This window comes from Cebidichthys violaceus, unplaced genomic scaffold (assembly GCF_023349555.1).
Source record: "Cebidichthys violaceus isolate CVI_PGR_0920_01 unplaced genomic scaffold, fCebVio1.0.p SCAF_14, whole genome shotgun sequence".
Taxonomy (NCBI): domain Eukaryota; kingdom Metazoa; phylum Chordata; class Actinopteri; order Perciformes; family Stichaeidae; genus Cebidichthys; species Cebidichthys violaceus.
The window spans coordinates 10,534,601-10,556,207 of record NW_027176307.1 but is presented as its reverse complement, the minus strand read 5'-3'; the positions used below and the strand labels follow the sequence as shown (position 1 = coordinate 10,556,207).

Below are 21,607 nucleotides of genomic sequence, written 5' to 3'. Positions count from 1 at the left end.
TTGTCGTAACGGATAGAAATGACCAAAACTATGAAAATAATTAGGTTTTTACTAAATGTTCCTTTAACTCAGCTCCAGCATGATTGTGACACGCATTTTAAAATCCTGCGAACCGCTAATCACACTGATCGCTATCTAGAGTATCTATTCAAGTTAATGTATACCTGTTGATTCAGCAAGACGGACATATATTATTAATGCGTTAACTATCCTGTATGACTCAGCAACATAATTGTGGAAGTGAAATAGTAGCTGAATGGAGGCTGGTAATGGATGAGGTGGATATATGAGGTAAAGGCCTTCTTGTCATTGAAGTTGCAAGTCAAAAGGTAGTGATTCACACACATAAGGTCATTGCCGCATGACGTGAGTCATCTTCTTATCTCTCACAGAAGTAAATGCATCCTTTACTGAGGCTGCAATTTCTAAGGAAGGTCCTTAGGAGGCGCTGTGAGTCAGGGCTTTGGGACTTATCTGCAGTCTAGCTCTTCCTATCGCCTTCATTGACATTTAATGATAATTATAACTTGGGTCACACCAGGGACAGATGCACACACACACACACACACACACACACATACACACACAGGCTCACTGACAACACACACACACACACACACACACACACACACACACACACACACACTGCCTGGTTAAAAACATGAAGACATTAGCAGTAACTTGATGCTGAGTGAGTATTGATCTACTCTCAGGGGGCTTAGAGAGTGAGAGAACACTAGACAGCACTTTATCACAGCACTTGACCATCTAGGCTGGCCAATGCAAGTGTGTGTATGTGTGTGTGTGTGTGTGTGTGTGTGTGTGTGTGTGTGTGTGTGTGTGTGTGTGTGTGTGTGTGTGTATGTGTATGTGTGTTAGAGAGAGGAAGATGGAGCTTTAACAAAGCACTTTGTTATGTAGAGATATTTTGTAGAACACAAGAATAGGATCTTAACTGTCAGACCTGTGTTTTTGAAATCCAGCCTCATTTTACTCAAATTTCAACCTTGCACTTCATTCATTACTAAAAAGCAAACTTCCTTTTCCTTCCTTTCCTCCTTCCTTCCTTCCTTCCGTCCTTTACCATCTCTCCTGATATCCTCCTGTGAGGTCCTGACTGACACATTCAATCTGTATCTATAACATTATACAGACCAGACCCAGTAGTAATCAGGCCTAGCGTGTGCGTGTGTGTCTGGTGTGTGTGTGAGACCGGTAGGGATTTCATGATTATGATTGCTGAGGACACGTGCTGCTCAAATTCTTCAATGATTGCCTCCAAACGAAACATAAATGCCAAACAAAACAATAAACCCTTCGAGAGAGAGAGAGAGAGAGAGAGAGAGAGAGAGAGAGAGAGAGAGAGAGAGAGAGAGAAATGACAACATCATATACTTGGAGTCTTTTTCTTGAAGATATCCAGACCACAATAACATGAGCAAAAAGGGACCAAAAGGGACCTGAAAACAAGGAGCAGATGGAAAAACATCCCCATAAAAGTGCACACGTGAGTTTCCATGTGTGTGTTCTTGAATCTATACTTTGCATTATACAATGCATTCATTTAAACAGTAATTGTGGTGTCCTCGTACGGCATGTTTGATTACATTTTATGCTTGCTTCAGCATTGTGTAACACACGGTTATTCTCTCGCCGGTCCTCCATCTATATTTGCGAATCTTTCCTCAACACACACACACACACACACACACACACACACACACACACACACACACACACACACACACACACTACCTTCTCCTCAAAAGCCAAGTCAAACTAAATAGTTGCTGGTCCAGACAGACAGAGTTACTGTCTTCTGTCTCAAACCTTCAGGTCTTGGACACATCTCTCTATTTGTCTCTCTTGTATTCTTTCTATTTGTCTCTTAACTTGATATCTGCTTACTGTTTTGGCCCGGGTTCAGATGTTGTCCCTCTGATCACCGGGAGATATGGGCCGCCTTTGATCTCTCCATCCCGCTTCATTCTTTTTCATCGTCTTCATCTCTCACACCTATGATTTATGAGTAGAACACTCACATATACAACACACACACACAAATACCTTTGATTTGCCTTTTAGTTTAGTTAAAATCACTGTTGTTAAATGTGATAGATTCTCTTTATAATGTTTTGGGACAAAAGTAGTTTCCACCCGGTTACAAAAACAATGCCCAGCACTTTGAAATCCCCCAGATTAATGTGTTTATTTCATCTGATTAGGAGAAAAAACGGGACTTTCAGTAGAATAACATCTGACGTATTCTACTCAGTGGCTCGTTGGTGCTCTCTGGTAATCATCGAATGACTGATCGTTCAAATGGGATTTTGAGAAAGAAAGAAAAAAGTTGGCTACGCTGGTTTGCTGCCATTCCTTTGAGCTAGAATAATGGTTTATACAGGAATGAAGATTTGTAGAGAGAGAAGTATCTTAAAAAATAAAAATAAAAAATGTGAAATCTGACAGAAAATTGCTCAGTTGCATTGAAGTTAACACTTAGGGATCGATTTAAAATCGATAACTTTGAACCCTATAAAGATGCCTACTTATAAAATGATGGATTGATGCCAAGTTGCCAAATTCCCCCCACAGTCTTGAATTCAATTTGGAATAAAAGTATGAAAACATAAAACTTGAAAAGTACACTTTGCCTGATTAAATTCACAGATGAGTAATCACTCCGGCTGACACTCCTTCTCTTCTAGCTTTTCCTAACGACTGACTTGTAAAGTTTGAAATTCATCTTAGGTAATCGGGGCAAATGTTGTGTCAGTCAGCTCTTGATCTCCAACCTTCATTAGCTGTGAGAAAAGAGACACTCATCATGTAAAACATGCAGAGGAATACAAATTGGGTGAGACTCTTTCGCTCGTCTCTCTCTATTTCCTCTTTTTACCTCAGTGAGTTTTCTTCTCTCAATCCTGTTTTTTCTCTTTTAATTTGGCCCCTCTGTTTGTTTTTCTTCATTCTTTCATTAGTTGAAAAAACATAGCAGGCATTCCAGCTGTAATACCATTGAGATTCAGTATCAGTGTGGGGATTCAGACTCATGTGTGTGTGTGTGTGTGTCAGCGAGAGAGAGAGAGCGAGAGAGAGAGAGAGAGACAATGATTCATCTCTTTGCTATGCGTGCATGCTCTGGAGATTCCTAATGACGACATTGAGGCTGGCTGAGAGCTGCATATCTGTTTATTTGTTTGTTTTTTTGCAGAATCATAGCTTTTTCTTAAGAACAATCAAATGAGCCATGTTACTGTAGACACCCTGCATGATCGGCAATTGCACCAGACCAGATGCTATAGAGCTAAGTTTGACTATTTCATTCATTGCCCAACAGCTGGCACGTATATTAGATCTCTTGCAGTAATTACTTGAAATACATCTTATTTGATATGCATTTTATCTGATATTGAAGCACATACAAGCTAAGTCACTTTTGTTTATATAGCCCCAAATCACAAATTTTACCCTAAAAAAAACAAAACACCGTACACCCTCAGTTCAGATAAAGAAGAACTCCCCCACAACAGGGAACATATTGAAAACATAACTTATTTACATGATTAAACTATTAAAGCCTTTAGTCCTTATGGGTCGACCTCCAAAGGCACTGGATGCTTCATTTCCCATTACGCAACTCAATAGCATCTTTCATTCGATCATGCCTCCTAAATATCCATATCTTCAAAGTCTCACTTTCAAACCTTATCCAGAGTCACAGAATGGGACAAAATGTATGTAAAGAACATCATGCTTTATTTAAGAAGATATTAAACGAATAAGACCAAACACTTATGTTTACTGAGGTGATAGATAATAAAAGTGAGGAAAAGAGTCATTTTCTCATAGATTTCTATACAAGCTGACCTCTTTTTGTAACCAGAGGAGTCGCCCCCTGCTGGCTAGTAGAGAGAATGCAAGATAAAAACACTTCAGCATTGGCTTTATTTTACAAAATTTGGGGTTGCCGCCTGATAAAATCATTGTAGTGCCCCTAAACCAAATTGAAACCAGGAAAACCCTCTGTGATGATTGATAACAATTACTGTTAACATTTCTTTGGTCGACTACACGACATGTGACAAAGATACAGAGATAGACCAAGTTTACCCAGCTATACTGAAACCAAAGTCATATTGTTAAAGCTTAAGGTGCCAAAATAAGGACTCATCTTGTTGTTAGTCCTCTGCAGTGAAGCTGAATGTTTATCTGGGTTTTCTTATCCTCACGGCAAATTCAGCTGGAAGGATTTTTGCATTCTTACTGAAAAACGGAAATACCGTTTCTGTGAAAGTGTATTTGATGGTGTGTACGGGTGTTTTCCTGTCGAGATCAAAAAATGACAGTATTCCTTGGTCATAATCGAGCAGCACACTGACCTTTTGGGGAAATGAATGTTCAGATACAATTCTTACATAATTCTTTTGATAAAGTTCACGGAGCACATCAGTACAATCACACATGTAGATGCCCCAGACCTCTTTAGAGTATGGATCCTTGGTTCTAGTAGCAACACCAACTGTCCAATAATCCCCCACCTCCACGTCCCAGCTGTGTTTTCCAGAGCTAAAGCCTTCAGAGCCAAAAACGTCTTCGCTGCGCAGCCTTTCTGGGTTTTCAGGAAGCGGCTGCATCTTGAAACTTTCTGATGAACGGGTCATGTGCTCTGATATGATCAGTAGTGAGCTGCCAGTGTTGGGATCCAGAGTTACAGGAGCTTCAGAGAAAATATAGAAACAAAAATGGACAATTTACTCAGATGTTTAACTTAAGACCTTACTGTGTATTTAGAGAACAGCCTGGTGTTTCTTTGGTGATACGGTTCATTGGTCACCTGTACATGATACTGCAGATTAAAATGTAAACATATGGCCAGGCAGAAACACTTTGCTTACTGTATTGGATTATGTCCTTCATCTTCATCCAGACTGTGAACAGCAGGTTCCCCAGATGTTTGGCCTCATTGAGCAGGGCTCCTGAAGGAGTCTCTGGGTCTGGTAGGTTGCATTGGGATCTGAAGGAATATTAGGCAGCCACCAAATACCAGTCAAATATTTTGAAATACCCCACATTGGTTGCCTTTTTATTTGGATATCCTAAGTTATAATCTTCCCGGTTTTCATTTTATCTTTTCCCATGTGCTGTGCTTTGATAGATAGTGTTCAGGAAACAACTTACCGCTCCATGGTGGATTTGACATTCTGTCAAATAAAGAGAAAACAGGATAACAAATCAATATCTATATATATTTTTAAATATTCAATATTTAGATTAGAATATGAATTAACACAGGTAATCAGTACCATCATAAATGAAACGTCCTCAGCTTTCAACTCAGTCTCCAAGGCTTTGATTTTGTCTGTGAGGGAGGAGATCTCTGCAGTCAAATTCACAACCCTGATGTCCATTGCTACACTCTTGAACTTGGCCTCCTTCCTCACTGCATCTATCCTAGCAGCCTCCTCTGCCTGCAGGAACTGGTAAAGCTTCTGAAACTCCTCTTTGATTGTCTTCTCAGTCTGCTGAGCCTGCAGCTGAGGAGGAGAACCACATTGTTTTTTATGAAGGTAGCACATGTTGCTTTTTGCCGATATAACCATTATGTCTGAGACTTACCTTGATGTGGCGGGCCATTTTGTCACACTTGGATTTTTGTGCTTTAAATGTCCCCAGTTTGGTTTTTAAATGCACCATCTTAAGCTTGAGTGGGACCTATACAAATTAAAAGGTGTATCAATTAAATGCAGAGTAAACAGTGACACATTTGTCTGCATTGTGCAATATGAAGAATTATAAAAACTACCAAGACATTTCATTGAACTATATCTGCTTACCTTAAAGGGTTTGACTGCTTCGTCGATGGGGAGGATGTTGTGTTTCTTGTGTTTTTGTGCATCCCTACAAATCACACAGATGAGCTGTCGATCGTCCTGACAGAAGAGCTTGAGTTTCTCACCATGCAGTCTGCAGATCTCCGTAGATCTCGAGTTAGCTCTCTGAATCTTCCCTTGCCTCAAGGCCTCAGAAAGGTTTCTCAGTGCCAGATTACGTGGAGGCTGAGCCATTGGAAACATTTGCTTACAGACCGGGCACGTCTGGAGTCGACTCTGTCTCCACCACTCCTGAAGACAGTGCTTACAGAAGCTGTGACCGCACAGCAACATAACGGGATCCTTAAATATATCGCAGCACACTGGGCAGGTGCACTCAGTTTCTGACGGCGATGCGTTAGCAGCCATTCTGTTCATGTCTCGCGTGGCTGTCAGACTACTTTCGCTTTCACAGACTCACTCGTATTTGCTCGGCCAGTGCTCAGGTTCGGTACTTTTAGGTCCAAAAACCCCCACTCATAAACCCCTTGTTACATAAAACGCGACCTATGTACTAAATTCGCGTCCTCATTTTTGTATTCAAATACAGACGCGGCTTTAGGCGCTAACTTTCTGACTCTTCTTCCTGACTTCTTTGCAAAATAGGAGGAGTTCATGGGGGTTTTTTTGTGTGTTTTTTTTTTTAAATCTCTTGCAGTTCCGTCCTGCCCTGTGCACAATAGAAACACCCTCATCCGGGTGATGAAGAAGAGGGAAGCGTAACATTATTAAGCTAGAAACTGCAAGACAAATCAGATGAAGATCACTCTTTGTGTGTGTGTGATAATCTAATGAGTAATACACTGCTCAGACTTTGGTGAAAAGTCTTGAGGAAAACTATGATATTTTAATTTGTATATATTTGTTTGTATGTATATATCTACAGTCTATGGTATAGACTGTCCATAGAGACTTACCATAGAGTCTATGGTATATATACACAATGTGGCTAATATTCACTGATCATTACTTCTATCAAGTGTGATAATATAACATCATTTTGATCTAAAATAAGAACACAAACTAATCAAAACATGTGAGATCTAGGGTTGAAGGGTTAAAGACTTTCCGACAATTATAAAATGAAACGTTCACAAGTTCAGTTTACAATCTTGACGACACAGCATTCAGTACAAGGCTAATTTTAGTTGCAGGACATAACATCAGCTGTTTCTGGGGTGATAACTAATGCATAGAGATTTGCTCACATATACAAAACACTCAAATGCTATTTTAATTGATTTCCTTCTTCATGGCAGTTCTCTCTCTTTCTCTCTCTCTCTCTCTCTCTCTCTCTCTCTCTCTCTCTCTCTCTCTCTCTATGCACACACATAAGCTACACACATTGAACTCACAGCAGTAAAAATCACACATGATTTGACCCCTGACCACTGCAGCAATAGCTATCAAAGGCTAACTGTTTTAACATGACAGCACACAGCACCATGTGGTCTGTCTGTCTGTCTGTCTGTCTGTCTGTCTCTCTCTCTCTCTCTCTCTCTCTCTCTCTCTCTCTCTCTCTCTCTCTCTCTCTCTCTCTCTCTCTCTCTCTCTCCCCCTTTGTCATACAGATGTTAAAGGAGAAGACTTAATAAATCTACGTACACAGTTCAATTCATCCAGTTCAAATTATCCACCATCACTATTGAGTTTAGCTATCAAACTCACGGAGACACTTGAGTATTCAGATCCTAAGTAAAAGTATTAATACTATACTGTAAAAATACTCTATTAGAAGTAAAAGTTCTGCAACTTGAGTAAAAGTATTCAAGTATAATCAGTAAAAATCACTTAAAGTATATAAAGTAAAAGTATCCAATTCATAAAAATGCATTATAACTGTTATGACTGTTATAATATTGTATACCATCAGATATTTACTACTCATGCATTGATGGAAATTATGGATTTGTACTGCTGTAGGTCAATCTTAACTATTTATTATCTGTAACTAATGATTATTTTAATCATGGATTAATCTGCTGATGATTTCTTCCAGGTTTGTTTGGTTTGTAAAAATTCTGAAAATTGTTTCAAATTTCGTCCCAATAGTCCCAAGTCTAAAGTCCTTCATAATGTTTATTTTGTCCAACCAACAGTCCAAACCTCAATATTTTTATTTAAATGAATCAAAATAATAAAAAAAGAAGAGCAGCAAATCCTCACATTTGTGAAAATGAAACCATGAAATGCTTTTGCAGGAAAAATGACAAGCAATCAATAAAATAGGTGCTAATAAAATGTCCATCCATTGATTAATTGACCAGTGGTTTCAACTGTACCTTTTCAGATATTATGTCTTAATTTATAAAGTAACTAAAAGTGCCAAATAATTGCAGTGAAAGAAAACCTAGGCCACAATATTTCCCTCTGAAATGTAGTAGAGTAGTATAAAAAGATATTCATGTAAAGTACTTCAAATCTGTATTTAAGTACAGTACTTGAGTAAATCTACTTAGTTACATTCCACCGCTGCTTAACAGTGTGAGCTCAGTGACATAACTTTGTGCTCTCCTGCAGTATACAGACTTTTCCCACTTACCTTTCGTATGCTGGTGTAATTATTATTAGGGCTGGGGATAGAGGTGCGGGGGTGGATTCATGTGAGACTGTTCCTATACTTAAATATTATGTTCATAACCATAAAACATTCAATCCACATAAAGCCAAATGTTCTGGATCTGGCCACAGTAGCCTCCCGGGGGTGGTGCAGTAAAACTGCCCTGAGCCGCCATTAGGTGGAGGGAGCTGGAAGAAATACTGGACAGCGGCTGGGACCGAATGAAAGCCAGAGCACAGCTGATGGTAAACTAATTTTCTTGGCCTGATACCCCCCCCCAAAGAAAACCCACACACATGCAGTACTTGTTGTGTTCACACACACACACACACACACACACACACACACACGGTGTACACATCTATGTGGGACACACGTACTGTACTGTATCATGCTTCCACTCGAGTGAGGAGTCTCCTAGGAAGCTAAATGTGGGACAAAATCACACTCTCTCTCTCTCTCCCTCTCTCTCTCTCCCTCCCTCTTTCCATCTCTTCCCTCAACTGCTCTCACACACTTGATCACCATCTCGCCGAGTAAAGCATATGCTCCATCATTTGCCATGAGGGACAAAAAAGACTGGGAAGGAATTCAGCGAGACATTGTAGCACTTTCTCTGCAGACTCTTGGAGAGAAGTGCTGTATTTGTGTGCGGTAACAGCATTCAGCTGCGCAGCTTTCCTGTCTGAGAAACACTATACAAGTCTAAATCTGGGCTCTATATTCAGATGAGGAGAAGAAAACATCAGTCATGTTCTTTACATGATAAATAGCTCTGACTATGTCTGAAAGGCTTTGCGTGTTAATGCCAGAAATCCTTTTGTTAAAGCGTACGTCAAGCTTTTAAATGTTAAACGTCTTCATTTGAAATCGAAACAACTTTTCCCGCCACATGACAATTGGAAGCACCTGAGACTGAAGTCCACTGTCTGCCCATCTGACACCTTAGAGTTATTCTATATGTTTCTGAAGAATAAAGGGACAAATATATTGCAATAATGACAGGAGGCCATAGAAAAAAAAGCTTAAAACATGGAGAAAAAGCCTAATTAGTATGTTGCTTTAGCTGTCTTTTACTGCCTTATATTTGTCTCTTTCTGATGCCGGACAGTCAGCGAAAAAAAGTTGCAAGTGTAACTAGAGCGGCAGCTCCTCAGCAGGACATTACAGGAATTTACGATGTGTTAAATGTTTCCTTTGTTCCTCCCTGTGGCAGCTCGCTCCGGCAATTAGGCAAGGCAGCGTTCTGCAATGAGCTCATTATTCCTCCCTCTCTATCTCTCACATCATTTTAATTCAGAATTATATACATATATCAATAGTAAGTCATGTCATATGCCTATAGCAAATCAGCGCTGTTTTAACATGGTCATAAAAAATAACCCTTGCACCTGCATCTAGGTCAGAATCACGAGTAGTAATGCAGCATGCATTCGACTCGTGCACCGCCATCTTAATTAACAGGATTATTTAAACACCGCTTTTGTGCTTCTTTTGATATTGTGATAAAATATGAAACCCAACTGTGGCACTTTGCCAAAGTCTAAAATCCTGTGCACTGCACCCCTGAAATAAACCCCATGCACCATTCCATTTGGCAAACCAATTTGGGATGGAGGGTGGGGGCAGGAAAGGGAGAGGTATAGGTTAGCTGTAGTAATAATCATAAATCACCTCTGAAATGCTGCCATGTCACATGCCAGACTGCGCCACTAATGACCAGGCCCATCTTTCACCGGGTATTTTTATCTGTGTGCCCTGACACTCGACTTCTGGAAGCGTCCTCTCGTTTTACGTCGTCAGCACCTCGGCCCGGCCTGAGCACAAGTTCTTAACATATCTATAAATACCAGCCAGCTAAATGGCATTTTCTCTCACCCACCCCCTGCTTGGCAAGAACCTGGAGCTCTGTGACTTGGCAAAGGGACCCGCAGTCCAACGCCACTAAACATCTTGGGGCTTAGCCCCCCACCCCAGAGTCACCCTCCGGAGAACAGCTGGCTGAAAAAATAGATCCATCTGCCACTGCCTTCAAATTCCAAAGTGGTTTCAGTTTAATTGAACTAGTTGAAATTGATTTCCGCGAGATTTAATAAAAAGCAGCGAAACTGCGGCAGATTGATTCCGTTTAAGACCACCTGTAGGATTAGTTCCTTACACAGGTAAAAGCATCAACATAGATTAGCGCTTGTTGACTCACGTACAGTATTTACAACACCAGAAACACACAAACACCTGCACATGCTTCCTTTGTGCAGAATGTTCTGCCAAGTTTTTTAAGCTTGCTGACATGTGGCACTAGAGACTTTAGGTCAGCGACAGCTTCCTGCTATTTCGGGATCTGTCACAGCTTGAGGTTTTAATTTATTCTGCCAGAATGTGTCAATCACTGAGCAGCAGGGTTCAGGCCTGAGTCTGCTGCCGGAGGGGGAGAGGGGGCAGGCACAGCGGGTAGGAGTCAAACAGGACTAGAAACCAACTGATAGTGTGACGGAAAGTAAACCGTGCTGGAAATTTCCCAAACCTTCCCGTCATAACAATGCCCATTAACTTTACTTGTCACATATTTGCAGTGCTGTCTGCACTGAACAGCAAGAAAACATTGCTTTCAATGGGGTGGGAAGCCATTGAGGGATCGTATCCTTTTAGGTACACTGGTGACGCTTATTTGTTGGTATTGGATGCATTTGCATGAAACGGGGCTGAAAGCAACATGTTACCAGAGCATCGGCTTCAGTCATCCGTCTGTGCCTGTGCGATGTTCTTGTATGAGGCCCAAATGAGTCACGGAGGTGGCAGACATCTGCAGCCCTACAAACAAACCAGCTCCAAATATTCCTGGTAAAAAAAAAGATACAAAAATACCAAAAAATAAGTTCATTTTAACATAATTTACCTTTATGGAACAATTACATACAAGCATCAAGGGCCATTTTACCTGACTGGTTTGATGAAGACTGTCTCAGCAACAATGAATACAATAATTGTTACTCTCTCTCTCTCTCTCTCTCTCTCTCTCTCTCTCTCTCTCTCTCTCTCTCTCTCTCTTAGAGTTGCCAGTTTGCCAGTGCCAGTGCCTGTCCACAGGCCATGCCAAGGGTTTGAATTTGACCCTCCCAATGCAGTGCCAAAACACACACGCACACACACGTCAGTCAGCGTGTGATGTCATGCCCACATATGCATGGCATCATATCATTTTTTGGAAGGAACCGATACCCTGTCTTTTGTCGCCTTGTACCCAATGGCTACTTTTAATGTTTCATGAAAGCTGGTCTTGTTGTACTTGAACTGATTAAACAATTCACCCATTTAACTTAGGAACACAGAGCAGATGTTTATTTTTAGTTAAAAGTGTTGTTTTAGTGGATCATTTTACTTCTTCTTATGTACGTAATGCCCTGATTTTTATAAAATAATTTGATCATCTTTAAGTTGTATGTCTTCAATTGATTTTTCTGCTCGGTGAACTTTTATTATCACACCGGAAAGCAAGAAAAACGTACTTCCAATGTGGTGGGAAGCCAGAGAGGGATGTGTCTTTATCGCTGCACTAACTCATCCTCTTCCAGAGAATACTTTTACACCACTGTTCATGTCTCGTTTCCTCCCAACAGTCAGTGTTGGTTTTGTTTTTCCAAGCATGACCTCAATCGATCCTGAACCTTGACCATATGTTTATCATTATAACCATGACAACAAAGCTAACCTTAATGAAGTGGTGAAGTCATTGTCATCCAAACCAAAAAATCTCCCAACCTTTACAAAGTACTTATTTCAACCCAAACCACAATGTCTCCCTTAACCAAGTGCATTTTGTACCTTAACCAAACCTTAAACACAGTGCTGCCACATCATAAAACTGATTTATTTTGTAACTGTGATTTGTGTTGCTTTTGGAAGGCATATACATGTGATGCTGTCCTAGAGGCGTCAGGTCAGAAAACTCTTCTATGTGTCCGTCTAGAGGACATGGATAAATGACATATTTTGTTGTTTAATTCGGAGGACCCAGCCTCAGCTCCCTGAATGCTCTTGTTCCTAATAACTGATGAGATAGTGGCAGATAAACCCAAAGTAGAGTCGAGCCACTAACGCATGCATGACGTCATTAATACTGCATCCATGTTTTCCTGCAGCTGGGATAATCGCCAGCTCTACCAATTAAACAGACAAATAGAGAGAGAAAGTAAGACAATGTATATCACAGCCTCCTTTTTTCTCTGATCTCTGGTTTTTCATTTTTTGCTCTGCCAGTACGTCAGCAGCTTTCTCTTTCTGGGTCTGCCAGCCGATGTGTCAGCCAATGCCACAAAGAGCAGAGCTTCTTTCTTTTTTGCAGTGATTGTGTGTTTGGTGCCAGGGAAACGTTGGCTCTTTTCATTCCACATAATATTACCAAGAATCCATTTAAATCATATAAACAAATTGCATTTGTATGCATGTGACAGACAGAACAGCAGGAGAAAGAGTCTAAGATGCATTTGCTTGTGTGTGTGTGTGTGTGTGTGTGTGTGTGTGTGTGTGTGTGTGTGTGTGTGTGTGTGTCTGCAAGATGTCAAAACCAACAATCGGGGATCTGTCAGAGACACTGTTGACATCATCATCCCAAATATATGACAGCATGGTAAAAGAGCGCTGATCCGAGGCCAGCGGGATCCAACAGTCACAGAATCCATAAGCCATAACAAACATTTAATTTTTCAAAATAAACTACACTCAGTGGCCAAATCTGTCATCTTTCCGGGACCACTCTGTGGAACAGTGCTGTCTGACTTTACTCTCACACAGTTTATTTGAGCCATGTTTGTTATTTTGTTCACCCCGTATGTCTTCTGGCTTTCATTGGCACAGTTGTACTGCATTTTCTTTATTTTAATGTAAACAGATTGAACCAGCATCATGTTTTTCCTCTGCATGTCGGGTTGACTCCGTACTTTTGCTATCATGTCTGCTCTGATATGTCCATTTTCAAATGGTTCTCTGTTTCAAGTCATGGTTTTAACTGAGAAGCTGCATAATGTCTGCATCCTCCACAGTACAGTAGACATGTGAAGAGTGTCCGCTGTGTTGAAGGGTCAGTGCACCCAAATTACAAAGTCTGACTGATTCTTAAATTGGACCAGACTTCATCTAAGTATCCTGTTGTTCATTAGGAAACTCGTCTTCTTTTGGTAGAGCTAAAAGAAAATACACAGCTAAGCACAAGCATTTTTATTTATATCTTCCAAGACTTAAACTAACTATTTGAAAGACAACGTTTTGCACAATGGATGGAGCCTTGTTTTTCCAACTTACAAATACATTTCTACTCCAAAAATCTTCCAACTGCATGTGAAATATTTTTTACTTCAACATATAACTTTGTTGTCTTTTGTTGGGGTGATGTATACCAGCTCTGTCTCCAAACAAACAGACAGACAGACAGCTAGACAGACAGACAGACAGATAGACGGACGGACGGACAGACAGACAGAAAGACAGACAGACAGACAGACAGATAGACAGACAGACGGGCAGACGGACAGACAGATAGAGAGACGGACAGACAGACAGACAGACAGATAGATAGATAGATACATAGATAGATAGACAGACAGACAGACAGACAGATAAACAGACAGATAGATAGATAGATAGATAGATAGATAGATAGATAGATAGATAGATAGATAAGCTGGTCAGTGTGTGCATGTTGTTTTTGCTCTGATGGGATAAATAAAACTGCGAGCACGTCATTTGGGCCAAACTATTAATAAGAATGTAATTTCGGTATCCCCCCCCCCCCCCCCCCCATTAGTCCTTTGGATAGTTTCCCGACTGTGTCCGCATGGCAGCTGAGCGCATGCGCAGCGAGACGGTTTTCAAATAATGAAGTTGAGCCTAATGCTTCTGAACAGCCTGGTGCTCAAAACTTGGACGCGGACTGAAAAACAATGGTGTTTCCCGCAGAGGCGAGCGGTCCGGTCACCGAAACCGAGACCCGGGACTCCTGTTTAAGTTTGTAAATTAGTTTTAATCGAGTCTGATTAACTTCCTCGGGCTCGTTTTTTTGGGGACTCCTGCGGGTGATGGCCAGCAGTGGCTGAAGTGTTTTGATCCAGTCAGTGACAGCCTGCAAACAGCAGGGAGAGCTGTGCGGAGATCTCGCTACATTTGATTATGAGCGTTTCCAAGAAGTGAAGGAAAATCTGTGAGCTTCTTGCTGGGACGATATCAGTATTAACACAGGTATGTTGACGTTGTGTCTTTATTTGCAGGCAGTTGCGGGTCTGCTGTTTTACTCTGACAGATACGAGGTCAGTGACAGTTCAGGTGGCTGCATGTCCGCGGACGATAACTCGATGACTGTCATAGTTATTGACAGTGATTCAGTCTGATTCATTTCATGCAATCTTGGATAATAAACGAAGCATCGACGTCATGATTCTTATTCAAATCGTACTTTATTTAAAATGATTTGTACCTCAACAACGAATTTAATTCAATTAATTTTAATAAAATTGATAAGTATGACAAGTTCATGAATTTATTTGCGGCAATTACGCTCCCATTAATACGTCTGTCAAAAGAGATGATTGTAATATTTAATTTGGTGTCCAGTTCGTCAGTTGGCCTCGGGATCTCGGCACGTTAATGTTTTTTATCCACTTATTCATTTGCAGCTAAAGACTTTTTATAGATTGGCACAAACATAATTTAACAGTATTTCATTTGAATTTAATTAATAAAAGCCATTCCCCTGTACAACTGGCGATGCCACTTTTCTGATGTTGATTTAAATGATTTGTTTAAATAAAATAAAATAAAATGAGCTTTATTCTGATGGTTATTTGCCATAATGATCTTGGACTGCAGGTCAATGTGGTTTCTACAGTTTTTAATCCAGATGCCATCACACATGGAACTATTTTGTTTCCCGTTCAGTGTTCTGCCAGCATCCCCTCTGTGTGTCCACGACTTTTCTCCCCATCTCTCCTCTCATCCCACGTGGAGTTTGTGTTTATATTTGATATGTAGGAAATGGGAATCTTATACCATGCGGCCGAGCTCTCAGGACTTGAATGGCCGCTGGCTATTGGCCTGCCCCCTAACAACATAACAAGTTACGCGCCGACTCAAAATCGGATAGGTCTACAGCACCGTAATCCATACAGATTCAATTTCACATTAAGGACTCATATTTAACCAATGCGCATTAATGCGCGAGAGAGATGGATGGACTGGATTTGGTGTGTGGAGATTTGGTGACATGATAAAGTCCTGTACACATAGAGGTTGAAAACAAAGTATGGCTTTTTTCATTTGAATTGAATAACAGTTTGAGAATTTAAAATGAGCTGCACTTAATTTGAAAAAGCCGGTTATCCTTTATGATGAGGAAAATATAACGTGCTGGGGATTAACGTTTTCTGCCCTATATAAATTCAAATATTTCTAAGATTTCATTATCAGTTTATGAGGGACTCTTTTTAATCGCTGTACATTTCTGACCATTTTATTTCAAAATATTTACGTGTTTTTTTTGTTGTCATTCTTTAATTGTATTTTACTCTTGCAGAATATTTATCTGAGACGTTGAAAAGCAGTTTCGCAGGATTTAGTCCTGAAGCTTTGGGGGCTGCAAAACGTATTATATTTAATATTACATTTAATAAAAACCCTATTCATCATTTCGTGGCACTAATATGGAAAACACTCTTTCAAGGTAATTTCACTAAAGTTCTATTCGATTTTTGTTCTGAATTTTTTTTTTTTAGAATGTATATATATATATATATATGTGTGTGTGTATGTGTGTGTGTGCGTGTGTGTGTGTGTGTGTGTGTAGCCTACTTATTGTAGAACTGGTGATGAAAATAGAGAGTCTAACAGAGAGAAAAAGCGTGTCTGCAGCTTTCGTCTGAAGAATACAAAACATTTCTTCAACGGCGTTTTTTTAAAAGTGTCGCCAAAAAACAAAACAAAAATCGATCTGTGCGTAAAAACGACAGTTCAGTCAATCAAGCTGGAGTCGAAGTGAAAACGTGACCTTTGACTACAACCTCTCCAGCCAGCAGCAGTCTGCGGTTTGCTCTACATTCTCCTCTCTTCGGCTTTTATAGCGTGAAATTACCGCAGCGCGCACCGTGTAGTCCACTTTCTAATCCTCCGCCGTCCCAAATGTGTGTTTCCTATGTCGCTGTCAATAGGCACAGTGAGAAATCTAATTCCCTCTTCTGGGACGCTGAAGGAAATGGCAGGCATTATTGATTCCCAGTGCAGTGTCAGGTAACTACTGGCTTTAGGGCCGTGTGAGGCAGACACATGGCCTATAAGAGGTGCAAACCAGTTGGTCACGAGACATTTAAGAATATTAAAAGCATCAATTCATACATATACATTTTTAAAAGACTTATTTTACTCTACTAGTGTTCGTTGATTCTCACTATTAAGTGTTAATGTATCACTTTACTGCCCCCAAAAGTTCTACAATTAAATGGTTGATAATCTTGACTTTGTGTGTGTTTACTGCCCACTGCATCCTCACTAAAGAAGAGGATATGGTGAAGGGGAGAGCGAAATGCAAACAGATAGAAGGCTGATTCTGCCCTCCACAAAGGTGAGAGGGGGAGAGAGAGGGGAAGAGAGGGAGGGAGAGGGAGGGGAAGGGAGAGGGAGGGAGGGAGAGGGAGAGAGAGGGAGGGAGAGGGAGGGTGGCTTGGGCACAAATCAATTCACCTGAGAGAGGCATTATTGTCTTCGGTTACAGGCGAGGAGGAGCTGAACCCTATGAAAAATTAAAAGGATGCCAGTTAGTTTAAAGGATTGAGCCAGAGTCACTCCACAGTGCAGTAGCACACACACACACACACACACACACACACACACACACACACACACACACACACACACACAGAACAAAGCGGAAAAAGTCTGATATTGCCCTAATTTAATGTTTTTACTTGTTATTTTGAGACACATTTTAGATATAGTTGACATTTAAACTTCTGACCAGCCTTTGTAGAAGAGCACACAGTCATATGTGTCCATGCATACTCACCGTGCACACACATACTCTGATATATGCCCTCGTTCACTTAGCTGAACACACTGTATGACACGATAACACTGTGCAGAAAAGGACATCTGCAGCTTGCTCTTGACACATTGCTCAAAGTGCAGGTGTAGAAAAATATTCATTTAATTTGAAGGGAAATAAAACAAATGCTTAAAAACATTTTCATGGGGCAAATGAGCTGCACATTTTTCATGGGAACTCCTTACCACACACTTGCTGGGAACAGCAGATCTAATGACAGGGAAGGACTTTTGTGTTTGCATGTGAGTGCGTGTCCTCACCGCCTACTCTTTTTGTTCAACTGTCAAACTTTACACAATATTGCAGGGGAGCCATTTTGTTCCGTTCTTTTAGGAGGATGGCATTGTTTTCCATTCTTTCAGCCGACCTTTTGTCTCCAGCGTCACCCTCTGCATGACAGTGGCAAAAACAACAAAAAACAAGGACAGAATGTCTTCTCTTTTTTTCTCACCGCAACATCTAATCTCACTTAGGTTCGTTGACAATCACCTCGGCCTCCGCGTCGCTCCGGACTCCTGCGCCAACCTGTCTCCTGTCTAGCATTAATAGGGTCACTCACTGTCTTTGCGTGCTCGCCAGCCACTGTGACTGTGGTCCAGAGCCAGCCAAGCAGCCGTATCATTTACACTTCTCCATTTTCATTGTTGATATTTACTTCTGCAATTATCTCTCCACTTCACCCTCGGCTGAAGATGATATGCTGAAGTTAGCGCTGCCGCTTCCCTCCTTCAGTCTCCTGTTGCTCACACATAAACACACGGACAGACGGTCTATCTGACAGATGCACATAGACGTTAAAAAAAAAAAAAAGAAAGAAATGAATGCGGCATGGTTTCATCCACAGTGTGAGTGTAAGTGATTCAATTTAGCAATCAAACCCTCCCGAGCAAATGTTCAAGCGACATCCCTGGAAAACAAAGTTAGTACAGGGGATGCTTACCTGTGCAAAGGTCAAAAGAAAAAGGTGAGTTTTTTCATTTTATATCTGTTGACTACATTTTATTTTCTCATTTTTTACCCCTTCAAGAGTGTGGCGGATCAAAATCCAAGAACCCAACCATGGAGGCCTCACAGGACCTCAACGAACAGATGGTGAGTTAAACGCTACTGTATGCATGTGTGTGTGAGTGTGTGTGGGTACCTTGTATAGGCCACACAAGTATGAGGTATGGGTGCATTGGAGAGACGTGTGTGTGTGTGTGTGTGTGTGTGTGTGTGTGTGTGTGGTAACATACAGCAGATGTGGTTCAGTGAGTGTACAGTAACCATATGGCAGCAGTCAGCAGTGAATGAGACTTAGAAACAATGCTGGACGGAGACATCAATTTAGGAACTCTGTGTGTGTGTGTGTGTGTGTGTGAATCCACAGTCTTTTAAATGACTGGTTAACGTAATTTAAAAAATAGGTCCTTTTTTAATCTCGAGCATACAGTATCTTTTAAAAGCTCAATAGCGCACACACACACACACATACACACACGCACATGCACACACACACACATACACACACGCACATGCACACACATCGAGCCCGAGGGTTTTGACGGGGTCTGAGCACAGCAGGCCGTCTCTGCGTCACGTCAGCGCAGCGTCCCAGTTCTGCTTGTTTAAAGATCAGGCCGTATTGTTGGGAAAATGATTTTGGCGGCGACGAGGTCCGCTCGCATTTCAAAGTCGTTAGTCAGCCACCAGAACAGGTGTAATTTCATCTCCTCCTCCTCCTCCTCCTCCTCCATCAAGCTTGGTTCTCTCTCCCTCACTCTCCCTCTGACCTGCCAGCCTCCGACAGTAATAATAGCGCGAAGTGGGACAGAGCGCATGAAGTATGTTGTTTTTCCCTCACTTTTTGTGTTGCTCTGTCAGACTCGCCCCGGGTTAGATTACGGGCTGACCCCAGCGGAGTACTGTCACTCACACATACAGTACAGTACATGCAGACAACGAACAGGCCCAGAAAAAGACAAAGGGGGGAAAGAAAAGAGAACGAGAGGAGCATCCATCTTGTCTTGCCGCCATCCAAATATGAAATATTGATGTCCATATTCCCCAATTACTTCACCTGCTTTAAATAGGGCACTGATATCATTTATAATGTGAATTTGAGCTGCGGCTCAAAGACATTGATTAATTGTTCAGGTTGGAAATGAGACCTCAGAGCCTGATGAGACAGAGATTTTAATCTTACCGCACAGAGCTGTAGACTTTCAGAGATTTTGGTCTTTGCCTTTTTTGCAAGACATTATTCAAGTTACTTTCTGAAGCTGAATCAAAATTGTGAATGTATCTGCATTTTAATGTATGATGCACATTCTGCTTACTAGGCACACCTAGCTAAAACGACTGTAGCCTAAAACGAAAAGCCGCGCAATAAGTCCTACCTTTGTTCGGTTTGTATGTCCATTCATCCATCGGTTTAGTTGTTTGGTCACACTTTCCCAAAGCTCAAGTAGACATATTCAAATGCATTGTTTGTCATATGACAATATCAGTCTCGCTCACAGTAGATATTTCTTCATGCTCTGTTTTGAAAGTTTCATTTTCCTTGCAGCTTTGTGTGTGTTTTGTCTCATTTTCATTACAACTGAACCTGAATTAAGTACGAATGACATCTTTCACAAGTTTTAATTTGTAAATTTATTCTATTATTGTGATGAATTTCCTCTGAATGTTTTCCCTGCACTGCATCATTGAAATCTCGGGTGACTGAGAAAACAGCGCAGACCTCACACACAAAGTTTCGGGGAGTTGTCTTTTGAAAGCTGATACCCCCCCATACCTCCCCTCTACCCTTTTAAAGTCCCCCCGTCCCTTGCTTCCTCCACCCCGCCCTTTTCCCAACCACATCCATCGCACGTCATCTGGGTTATGGTCAGGCGTCCTCTCTGGCCGCCTGCCTGCCGAGGGCCAGCCTGCCGTCTGGGGTCCTCGGGGAGCGCTGGAAGGAGCCTGAGGCAGGGCCAACAGCGGTTAGCCTCTTAATGCTACTTTTAGTTTGTTTAACTCCACCTGTTGTCACTCACTTGTTTAGCTTTGGAGAAAAGGTGATAACCGTTTTTTTTTTTTTGAGTGACGCTCTCTGAGCTGGTGATGAACAGATGATGCTGTTTGGATCAAAAGTTGTATTAAGATTTCAGTTAAATACAATTTTGTCTAAGCATTAAGCAGATATTTAGTGATGATAGACCAGCACGAGTCCCCGAGTATACACACACAAACACACGCACGCTCCACACGTAGTCCCTCAATGGCTCTTGATCCGACAGAGCCCTGATAGAAGTCTCCAGTCTGTTGGCTAGTGGAGGAAGCAGTGAGGGGGGGGGGGGGCGCCGCTGTTTATTGACCCCGGGGAGCCTTGCAGGATTTAAATGTATGGCCACCAAAGGAAAAAAGTGAGAGAGATGAAGGAGGAGGAAAAAAGGATGAAAAAAGAGGGAAAAAAGGTTCTTTTAGCTGTAGCCTTTTCCTCTGGTGCGCTGGGAGAGGCCCCGAGTATGGCAGCTGTCCCAGTCTGTGTGTGTGTGTGTGTGTGTGTGTGTGTGTGTGTGTGTGTGTGTGTGTGTGTAGGGGGGTGAGACAGAAAGACGGAGAGAGAGACCAAGTTAGAGGAGCAAAGGGGTCAGGTTGCACCCCTCTTTCACCCCTACAGCCCCATACAGACACATTCACACAAACTTACATGCAGCAGCAGTAGCTAAATGCGAGCACGGCCCAACCCTGATTGCCAAGAGTGCATTGGCGTCATAGAGGGTCGTTTCAAAATCTGCCCGGCGACAAGGCATGTGGTCAGATCCACAGGAGTGTGGAGTGTAAAAGCTACCCCCCTGGCATCCCTCTAGTAGGCTGGCATCCTAGTTGTGGCACCGAGGTGCACTTCAATTTCAGCTGGGTGTACAGTGATTCTTGTAAGATTTATGTTTAGTTGACAGCTGAGTGTTGCTGTGAGAGGCTGCCGTTCAGTCTGAGCTGTAAGATTGGGAAGAAATTATTTAGGGCAATATTTTCATGTAATAATAGCCATTATTCTTGATTTCATTCGGAGGTGAAGTAGCAGACAAATTAATAAAATATTCGCTTTCCTGCCGAGAGAGTGAT

General features: G+C 41.5%; 2 protein-coding genes across 5 annotated transcripts in view; one reads left to right on the top strand and one right to left on the bottom strand.

The window, feature by feature from the left end:
* Positions 1-3,738: 3,738 nt before the first annotated feature.
* On the bottom strand, positions 3,739-6,456 carry LOC137870807 (zinc-binding protein A33-like). The gene is made up of 6 exons (XM_068708257.1): positions 5,838-6,456; positions 5,620-5,715; positions 5,307-5,537; positions 5,182-5,204; positions 4,899-5,017; positions 3,739-4,720 (listed from the first exon to the last, which is right to left on the bottom strand). Exons 1-6 carry the CDS (start codon positions 6,249-6,251, stop codon positions 4,209-4,211), a joined length of 1,395 nt encoding a protein of 464 aa, XP_068564358.1. The 5' UTR covers positions 6,252-6,456; the 3' UTR covers positions 3,739-4,208.
* A 7,893-nt stretch (positions 6,457-14,349) lies between these two features.
* The window catches only part of eya4 (EYA transcriptional coactivator and phosphatase 4), a 40,518-nt gene continuing 33,260 nt past the window's right edge, over positions 14,350-21,607 (top strand). For all 4 annotated transcript variants that reach the window (XM_068708787.1, XM_068708785.1, XM_068708786.1 and 1 more), the window contains exons 1-2: positions 14,350-14,664; positions 18,543-18,607. In XM_068708787.1, coding sequence (XP_068564888.1) covers positions 18,575-18,607 — 33 coding nt within the window. In that variant the 5' untranslated portion in view covers positions 14,350-14,664; positions 18,543-18,574. The remainder of the gene's footprint in view (positions 14,665-18,542; positions 18,608-21,607) is intronic.